Genomic DNA, 10,821 nt, shown 5'->3' with positions numbered 1-10,821 from the left:
TTCATCTACTTTTCCCGTTTGACAAGCCTATCGCAGCGCGTCTATTTTTCCCGTTTGAAAAGTCTGTCGCAACGTGCAGGTCAGAAATTGTAGGTCCCTTTTCGCGGAGGATTACGAACCTAAACCTTGTTATACAAACCTACTAGCGAGTGCGGAATCCAAGCTAGCAAGCAAACCGAGTTAGTAGCAAGTAGAGAAACAAACACACAAGTTCACCGATTAACACAACTTGTATTAATGCAATGAGGGTTCGGTTACAAGCTCAATGTTTACAGAAATGTTCTATAAACTCTCTAAGTGTGTGTGTGTGAGTCCTGGACAGAATGCTCTCAAAGCTCTCTATCTCTCGGGTGTGCAAATGGCAGAACTTCAGAACTAACTCACACATACACTGCATGGGTATATATACCCATACACAGCAGGTCTGCTCGAAGGATCCGAAAGATGGTCCGAAGGATCATCTTTCGGATACAATGCTTTCGAAGGATTAGCAAGGACCTCGAAGGATAGTCTTTCGAGGTTTATCATTCGAAGCATATCTTTCGATGAGATCGAAGGATCCAAATCATCCTTCGATCTCTATATCATCCTTCGATCAGAACATCTTTCAATATACAAACTGTTGTCCAAGTCAAACCGGAGGATGGTTGACTTGGTCAACTTACAACACAAATCAGGACACCGTTACATACAGACCGAATACAGACAAAGTACAGACACAAGTGCACCAACAAACTCCCCCTTGGCTGTAGCTTTGTCTTTATCTTCTATAGTTGTAGACTCGTCTCGAACTTCGACGGTCTTTGGTCTTCGAGTTACCAAAACTCTGATGTCCTTTCAAGTCTTCAATGTCGGAGGATCTTCAAAGTCTTCACGTCTTGAAAGCAGAGAGTGTATCAACAAACTACCCGTATCATGTAGGAAGTGTGTTGACAAACTCCCCCTTAACATAAGCTCCCCCTTGAGTTATGCTCGTGAAAAGACTTTATCTTTATGAAGTGAGATCCTTGTGGTGTTGATGATGGCCAGCGGCAACTCGATCATCTTCATCTTTTGAGCGCCTTCTCGTCGTGTCTTCATTCCAGAGCTTGTCATCGACCATGTTCTCCTAGCCTTTAGAATCTGCACATGCAAGAAATCTAAACGCGTAATGAGAACAACTGCTTGGAATATAGTATAAACAAGTGACACACGAATGACCATGTCACAAACAAACACCGTCCGACAGTTTGAAAGTTTAAATTTGTCAATTTTAGATTTTTTTTTTTTTTAACTTTCAAACATGCAAATTTTTGACCGTTTATGAAGATTTAGTCAGTTAGGTTTTCAGTCAGGTTTCAGGTAACGAAGACTTGAGCTCCAACATCGTACGATCGAAAATAAAGCAGAAATAAAATCTTTTTGGCTTTTATAAAGTTTATATTAAAACACACCTAAAATCTTTTTGGTATTTTTGAAAGTAAAAGACAACAATTTAAAATCCTTTGAGTGTTATCAAACGACATCACCGCTAATGTCGTGCTGATATGCACCAAACGACGAAACTGTTTAAAAGAAATAATAAAAGTTAAGCAGTAAATAAATATATACAGACTTTCTTTTTGTGAGTTTCGAGGGTAAGAGAATCATATCAGTGTACGGTCATGCCAAAACACTCTTGTTGTTCAGTTAGTTAACATTAAGATAAGCATCCTATAACAATTATCGGTATTGTTGTCCACTTAAGCTCAACTTATCAGATGTAATCATGGCGAGGGGATACGTTAATGTATGATTTATACTTACCGACCGGTGTTCATCCACATCACGACACATTCCCGTATCAAGGTATGCACGAGAGTTCATCTTACCGGTGAGTATACCGATTATCATCTGTTTGACCGTATAAATTTGTGAGATACTCACTTATTTTGATTTGAAAACAAGCCCTATGTGATATAATCACTTATTGATGAGGAACTTGATTTTCGTATGTATGAGGGCACAGGTGCAAGTCCGTGAACAGGTCAGTACTTCCGTACAGCAGAGAGACGAACTTGACACCCGGATAAATGTGATATTTTATCACTTATTTGTTTGGACATGTGATTGTTTATCACTTATTGAGGTCGAATGCAGTATGTAATATGTACACGTATGTATAGTATCATGGAAGATCTAGACTTGCGTCCCCGTTATTTTTCGGTAAAAGATACAACCATGATACCCAGATGATAAGCAGCATAAAGACCGAATATCTCAGAACCTCGGCAATCTATCAAACGAAATTTCGGTACTAAGACCATATGCCAATGAATGGTTCCCACCTGGTCTTCAGTCGATTAAGATTTATATCACCCTGCACACTTTAAAATGATTGTGAGCCTACCGATACATCTTATATAGAGCTGCTTATCGTTTTGCATTTAAGGTTTAAAGAGGTTTGGATAGACCACTGATGTACTATCATTTTCTCTTTTGCTCGCCAGGAAACTCATTTTTGGTTTTCTATTGTTTTTGTGTTTTTGAAATTTTTCGATGTTTTTGGATTTTCAGATTTTTGGATTTACTCCCCCTAAAATCAATAAACTAAGATAAATTTAAAAACACAAAGATATTTACAAAAATGATTTTCCGATGTTGGTTTACTCTTGTGCTTGACCTTAATGCCGTTTACCAAAATTAAGTTTTATCAGAAAAGGTTTAACAAATTTTGGAAAAGTGAGTTGGCATGTCGGTAAGCGGTGCGGACCATGACAACATTGATGAGTTTCATATTGAAACAATCACGTGTGAGGTGATATCCGAGATCAACGTGTCAGGTCAAAGAGTGCTGTTCGAGATAATAATAGTTCACAAAGTAGCTTAAATATCGACAAGTATAGGAGAGATTAAGAATTTAAAGGCGTATCCTGCAACTGTTCCGTGCGTTGCAAGGAATCTAAGCACTCCCCCAACTTAATATTCACCCGGTGTGAACTTCAAGGTCGAATGTGCAGCTACTGAGAAATCTCTTGACAGCAACAAGCTCATAAACCTCCGGGTCCGGCTGGTCTTCCACATTTCACCAGCGAAGGTCTTTGACTTTCTCTTTCAGAAATGGTGTGCTGATGTTCAATCCACGCCAAGGCATCGACACACATTTCACTTCATTCGTTCCTGTGGACCCGATCAAAAACCAGAATGACCAAGTTTTTGGCACGTTCTTCATTTGGTCGAATTTTGCAACTTCATTCAGCCACATTTTCTTTTTCTTTCCTCTCTCTCCATCAAAGGCAACAATTTCTTCTGTCACCTATCTTGTGCAAGGACATTCCACTATCAACAATCCTAAGACTATCAATAGTTCCTCCTGGAACTTCCTGCACACTCATTCAGAGATTAGTTGGAGAGAGGGACCCAAGCCATTGTGGTCTTGGGTCTTCCATTTTCATCAATGACAATAACTTCTTGTCTTTGATGGTTTGTAAATTGTGATGGTCCCCCTGATTTAGTAACCGATTTAGGTTTCCATGTCTGTTTTGTTTTATCAGTGTCATTCTTTAAGATTTTAACTTCATTACAGTTTGAAGTTTTTGAATTTGCTGATTTTACAGAAACAGATTGTTTTTGAACCACATCGGTTTTAATTGCTTTTTCAATCTTTTTGACCTGTTGGCGTTTCTGCTTCTTTTCCCTTTCTTTTACAAGGCGGGGATCTTGTCTGACAGAAGCAGATCGCTTACGGTCATTGTGATCACGGGGAGCATCAACCTTTTCTTTCTGCTTATGAAGATAAGGGCAATTTCGAATTATATGCCCAATGGTTCCACACTCAAAACATGATCTTCGTTCAACATACTTCGAAGAATCATGTGTTCTCTTAGCCGATGATGTTGAACTTTGTGAACCCGAGGTACTAGGCTGTGAACTGTTTTGTTCATTTCTTTTCAAAACAGTAGCTTTCTTGACAAAATCTAAGTTAGATTTATTTTCAAACGTTTCAATTTTGTCCGTTCCCGTCGATTTCACAAAGTTAACATTTTTCTTCTTCTTTTGATTCGGCTTCTTCTGGACTTGAGCCGGTGCCTTTCCTTTGGGCTTGGTGTGATTTTGCTGTTTTGGCATTGCTGGTAATTTCTTGTTGCCAAATTGTTTTCGAACTTCAGCCCTTGGGATTGGAGGACACTGTGTAACTGTAACATGTGGTCCTTTCTTCCCCAGAAACTTACTTGTCGAATTTTCAAAGACTTTATCGATTAAGGATTGATTAACGTTCTTAATAGGAAAATCTTTGTCTGAGTAAATTTTATCATCACCAACCAAAGTGTACAGCAAGGTCACACTCTCCGACTCCTTCTCAGACGAGGACTCAGTTGCAACAGTCTTAGCGGGTGTGGCAGGGGGATCACATAGAATGTGATTCTCAAGAGGTATGTCCTCATTTTTGACTACCGCATCAGACTTTGCTGGAGCAGCATCATCAGATTCATCATCTGAAGAATCAGCATCCTCAACCTCAACTGGAGGATCCTGTTTCTGTTCAGCAGTTACAGATGTATCTGCTGACACATCCGAATCTGAGGATACTTCTTTCTGGTATCCGAGTCCTGCTGCAAACTCCTTCACATCAAGAGGAACAGATGGTTCGAAGAACACTCTATCCTCCTCATCAGGCATGGCATCATAATTGTGTCTGACTGGTGGTGGACATTTTTTGTATCCTATGCATGTGACATCCCGTTTTTCTTTCTGAACGTCAATGATGTGATCCAACACATAGCTAGAGCTCAAATAACTGTCTAGCTTAAGCTGGATCGCATCACTTTCAGTTTTGACACAAGCCATTTCCTTTTGCATCATCTCAAGGCGAGATATATACAAATTAATGTCCGTTTGTTTTCTGGAAACCATTTTAGTCAATTCAGTTTTATCTTTCTTTAAAGTCTCAATCATTGACTTAAATTCTTTTTCATGGTTTTCATAAAACATATTGGCTTCTGTGCATTTTGAAAGATCCACAGTCAACTTCTGATTGTGGATGAATGTCACATCATATTTTTCTTGCAAAGCCTCATGTTTGCTTTGCAATGCACACCACTCATCATTCAAGGAATCATGTTTGTCTTGCAAGTCAAACAAACTAGCTTGTAAAGCATCATGTTTGGCTTGCAACTCAGACATGTTTGCCTCTAACTCAGCACATTTAGCCTGCAAGCTATCACAGTTATCACAGTTTACAGCAATGGGTTCATCGACACATACCTGACTTGAAGAACTGTCGACATTAGCCATAAAGGCTGAATGGAGAGAAGACGAAGTACAAGCAGCTTGATCCATCAGAACAGATCTTCTTTGAGTTTCTGCTGCAGCTTCCTCCAAAAGTTCATCAAAGTCAACATCATTCGAGACACCAGATGTCTCACCCACATTCTCATCGCCTGACCCAGATGAATCTTCATCAACACTCCTGCTGTACCCAGAAGAGTCTTCATCCTCAGAAGATTCCCCACCACTGGCGGAAGATTCTCCACCACTGGTGTTAACTACATCCTTCACAACTCTAGCAAAGCAAGCTGTACCATTAGGAGCATCACCACCAAACTGGATTGACCAGTCACAACCTTCATCCATCTGAACTACAAGTGCCCGGTTGGCTTGATTGTTGACAGGCACTAATGTACGTTCATTATTTCTGTTCTGGTTCTGCTGGTTGCCCTGGTTTCTGAAGGGGTTCTGGTTTCCATGCTGTGCTGGCTTTGCACATTCCCTCTTGAAGTGACCCCGTTCACCACAGTTGAAGCACCTTACTGCTTGTTTATCGAAACCATACTTGGTGTCTCTCTTACTTTCCAAGCTGGTTCTGCCAGTACTTTCCATCCAATCCTTTGCTCTTCTCACAGCACTAGCAAAGGCCCACTTGATATCCATCAAGTCCATCTCTTCTTTATCTATCTGCCGATAGTCTTCCTGTGTCAGATTAATGTTACCAATCTGACCTTCTATCAACCCACAGTACGCGCTCACTATTGTGTTAAGTAGCTCCATGTGTTCCTTGGCTACTTCTACACTGACTTTGGAAAAGCTTGAAGTGTCGAGCTGTACTGTATTTGGCTTTGATTGTTGACCAGCAGATGATGTTCCTCCATAACATGCACGTTGTTGTTGAGCAGGAGGAGGTGGAGGTGGTTGGATTGGATTTCCAAATATGTCTGTGGTGGGAGGCGGCTTAACAGGAACTTGTATTGGATTGCCAAAACAATCTGTACTTGTGACAAACGCCGTTTGAATTGGAGCATGTGAACCAGTTCTTGCAGACGAAGAGCTGGAAGTTCCATAATACACTTCTGGATTCTGTGGCAATGGAACTCTCTTCGCCTTCAAGGTTTCCTCCTGATCCTTGTTTTCCAAAAGCTGCACGAAGTCGTTAAAACTTGTAGTTCTCAACGCTCTGTTATACTTAAGGATTTCCAAGAAACTACTCCATTGAGGAGGTAAGGCATCAGCAAACTTCTTTACCACCTCTGCTTGAGTTGTTGTAACTCCAAAATTGTTCAACTCAGTAAGCAGATGATAGAAACGACTTGTCATGTCTCCCAGAGACTCCTTATCCATGCAAGCGAAGCTGTCAAATTCTTTCTTGAGTAGATCATGACGCAGCTGACGTGTTGCTTCATTCCCTACTCCTCTTGTTTTCAACCCGTCCCACAACTTCTTAGTTGTCTTGAAGCTGACAAACTGGTGATAAATATCCTTGCTCAAAGCCTGGGTGAGAATGGCGTATGCTTTCTTTTCCAGATCATACGTTTTCTTTTTATCTTCGGGAAGATCAGCAAATGACGCAGTCTCTGAAGCAGCAACCTCTATGGCTTGATCGAAATCTGTGGTGAAACGTATCCACAGTTCCGTATTTTTACCAAGAACATATGTTTTAAACCTCTCAGCCCATCCTGGATATTCATTCAAACTCATCAGTTTTGGGGGTCGATTCAAACTTCCTGTTTCGCTTTCGCTTAATAAGATACTTTGTACACTCGGAGTTTGACCCGTTACTAATGCCCATTGATTTGATGGTAAAGCATTTGCTTGTGAAGATGTAGATACTGGAGATTCGGCCCATGATGGTGATAGACTTGTACACGTGTACTTTCCACTATCAGGAGCAGGTGTACCCCACCATGAGGGAGTAACTCCTGAACTTGTATATTTACCACTATCAGGAGCAGGATTCCACCAACTCGGATTCATGATTGATAAACAAAATAAATGCTAAGTGAATAATCCGAGAGATCACACAGCCGAACGATCCTGTTCGAAAGATCTGAAATCACAGAAACTTGTTAACAATAAACAGACCACAATCGAAAGATCAACTACTGTTCGAAGGATCAACAGTACTCGAAAGGTTACTGTTGAGTCTTGAACAATAATTTCGAAAGATTCAAGAACTCGAAGGATTCCCTTTTGAAAGATCCTTATCTTTCGAGTCAAATCCCTATCTTTCGGACACTTATCTTTCGAATAGCTAACTTCCGAAGGATCACACTTGTTCGAATGATCAACAGTGTTCGAAGGATCACTGTTGACTTTCGAGCACTGGCTTCGAAAGACCCAAAATCTCGAAAGATTCACACTTGAAAGATCCTTATCTTTCGAGATAAAACAACTATCTTTCGAAAAGATTCCCTGATCGAAAGATATGTTTCGAACTTCGAAGGACTACTCGAAAGATGTTTATCTATCGAGCTGTCACTGATCGAAGGATTGTCTTTCGATGTCGAAGGATATCTTTCGATGTCGAAGGATATCTTTCGAATGAGCACTGACACACTGACACAGATATGACGGGTTGGTGAAAAGGTGATTGGTTGGTAAGTCAACTTTCGGCAAAAGGGTATGGCAGGCTGACAACAATCTTACCAACCAAGATTTGAAATAAACTATGCCAAAAATGGATAATCTTATCTTCAAACCAGTCACCGGAAGTTTAACCGGAGCTTTCGCCGGAAAACACAAAGTTACTCAAAAACAAGTTTTCAAGTTACCCAACCCAACTTTAAACACTCCCGGTTAGTTTAGACACGTTTTTACTCAAAGAAAGTGCAAGAAGCTAAGTAAAAACAGGTGCAAAACCAAGTGTTTCAACACACCACAACTTGTAAAAACCCGGTTTTAAACAAGGTAAAGAGCCAAGCTCTGATACCACTTGTAGGTCCCTTTTCGCGGAGGATTACGAACCTAAACCTTGTTATACAAACCTACTAGCGAGTGCGGAATCCAAGCTAGCAAGCAAACCGAGTTAGTAGCAAGTAGAGAAACAAACACACAAGTTCACCGATTAACACAACTTGTATTAATGCAATGAGGGTTCGGTTACAAGCTCAATGTTTACAGAAATGTTCTATAAACTCTCTAAGTGTGTGTGTGTGAGTCCTGGACAGAATGCTCTCAAAGCTCTCTATCTCTCGGGTGTGCAAATGGCAGAACTTCAGAACTAACTCACACATACACTGCATGGGTATATATACCCATACACAGCAGGTCTGCTCGAAGGATCCGAAAGATGGTCCGAAGGATCATCTTTCGGATACAATGCTTTCGAAGGATTAGCAAGGACCTCGAAGGATAGTCTTTCGAGGTTTATCATTCGAAGCATATCTTTCGATGAGATCGAAGGATCCAAATCATCCTTCGATCTCTATATCATCCTTCGATCAGAACATCTTTCAATATACAAACTGTTGTCCAAGTCAAACCGGAGGATGGTTGACTTGGTCAACTTACAACACAAATCAGGACACCGTTACATACAGACCGAATACAGACAAAGTACAGACACAAGTGCACCAACAGAAATCGACTTAGTTATTCTTTTCTATGTTTTACACACATGCTGGTGGTCATGTAAGAAACATTTGTATTTTATCTAATACGATATATAACTAAAGAATCCCCGCCGCATTGCGGCGGGTGGTAATTCTAGTGTAATGATAAAAGTATAAACATATTACGTATTTAATTAAAAAGTAGAGAGAAAAAGTAATGATTTTTAGTTTAATTATATATTTATATAGATAGGAATAAAGAATTCAATGTGAATGCTAGATATCCAACTACACACCTAAATACTTGCAAATAATAACCACTTTCTATAACATCTCGAGTCTCGGCTCACTTTTTAAAAGTATATTAAATGTATCCAAGCCATATGGAGCAAGCTTTTTATAACATATTGAGTCGCAGCTAACTTTTTAAAAATATGTTAAAGGTATCCAAGCCATATCGAGTCTCTGCTCACTTTCAAATCAAGGCGTATCGAACAAGCTCTAAGCCACGAGTTTTTTTGGACAACACTAATGGTATCCACAGACCTTAGCCGTTAGATCTTGCTAAGAAAACCGTTGGACAAGGGAACAAGATGTGAAGAGAGGGAGAGTGATGTAAGTGGTGAAGAGTGAGATGAAAAAAGATAGATTGTGGCGTCAATTTGAGGTTGGTAAAGCACCGAGATCTATAACGTTCAATCTTTGAATGTGTAAGTAGTTAAAAAAAAGCAAGGGATCTAATATAATTATGAACTTTCATTAATTCAAAAACATAATGCTTTAGCCAATGCACATTAACTTAGGGTTCACAATCTCACAGACACTACATCACAATGTGGGATACTTCAGATCAACTTTATTAACCATGCATAATAGTTACATTATACCGAATCACTGCATCACCGTTTCTTAGATTAAATCTCACCGTGTTGGCAAGTGCATAGCCACGAGCAAACCTAAACACCCCACTTCCTCCGATAACAGGCATTTCCCTCACTGCATCAAGCACAGGGTTCCTCCCCAAAACACTAAGTGTACTTCCATTGTATTTGCCATAAGTAAAAGCAAAGTTCATAGCCATAAGTAAGGCCTTATTATGTTTAGAAGCCAAAGCATATAGTCCTTGAGCTCGCCCCACGACTTTCGACCTGGGCTTGGTGTCCAGGGTCAAAGGGTCATCGACGATCGCTGTCATGCCAAATGCACTTTTAGGTCGGATTATTGCGATTGCAGTTGGGTGTTTCCCACTAACAATGTCATGGAAGTAGAAATGAAGGCGAGTCATTTTTTGGGCATTTGGTGTTAGTTTTGTTGTGGCAAAGTGATGGGAGAAAGAGCCGTTAGCGGTGATCACTATGGCGGAAACGAGAGATAAGTAAAGCGAAAAGAGAGTGAAGGTTTGGAGTGGAGCCATTGTGATGAGAAGGTGAAGAGGCGATGGTTGCTATTTATGGAAAGATTATGCCATTTTCGAGTAGTATTTTTTGTGTTTTTTTTGGGTGTCAAGTACATGTTATTGAAAACAATGTTAGTGGTGTGAATATAAAAAGGAGTTGCTATGGTGGTAGGGTTTGGCCTTGAGTTTGTGACAAGGGGAATGATTCATGTAGCAACAGTCATAATGGGACACTAGTAAAATACCTGCAAAGAAGCTGCCTTTGCTTCTGACACAAACTAAAACAGCATGTTCTGTGCTTTTCTTTTTCTTTAAATTAAGCCACTTGGGAAATCACTTTCGAATAGTTTTGAGCTGATCCAAGACTTCTATTTAGCGAGCTAGATACATGACAGAATTAACGCCAAACATAAATAAATAAAACTTGACTTGCTACCGGTCTCAATATCACATAAAAACAAAAATAAAATATCAAACAAATCCGGTCGCTACCAGTGTCAATATCCTAAACAAGCAAAATAAAAATGTGAAATAAAAGTGAGTCGTTACCGTTCTTAATATTAAACAAAATAAAACTTTTAATCCGATTGATATTAGAAACACGTTTGTTGAGCGACTACCCTTTTAACATGTTTTTAATAT

The 10,821-nt window shown here is 39.9% G+C and overlaps 1 protein-coding gene across 1 annotated transcript; it reads right to left on the bottom strand.

The window, feature by feature from the left end:
* Positions 1 to 9,521: 9,521 nt before the first annotated feature.
* LOC110897830 (dirigent protein 21) lies at positions 9,522 to 10,284 on the bottom strand. Its single transcript, XM_022144562.2, has one exon. It carries the CDS (start codon positions 10,195 to 10,197, stop codon positions 9,643 to 9,645), a length of 555 nt encoding a protein of 184 aa, XP_022000254.1. The 5' UTR covers positions 10,198 to 10,284; the 3' UTR covers positions 9,522 to 9,642.
* Between the last annotated feature and the right edge of the window lie 537 nt (positions 10,285 to 10,821).

The sequence above is a fragment of the Helianthus annuus genome, chromosome 1, assembly GCF_002127325.2.
Source record: "Helianthus annuus cultivar XRQ/B chromosome 1, HanXRQr2.0-SUNRISE, whole genome shotgun sequence".
Taxonomy (NCBI): domain Eukaryota; kingdom Viridiplantae; phylum Streptophyta; class Magnoliopsida; order Asterales; family Asteraceae; genus Helianthus; species Helianthus annuus.
This window is presented reverse-complemented; position numbering and strand designations above follow the sequence as displayed.

Coding starts and splice junctions, on each gene's coding strand:
- LOC110897830 (XM_022144562.2), bottom strand. CDS start 10,197: ATGGCTCCACTCCAAACCTTCACTCTCTTTTCGCTTTACTTATCTCTC.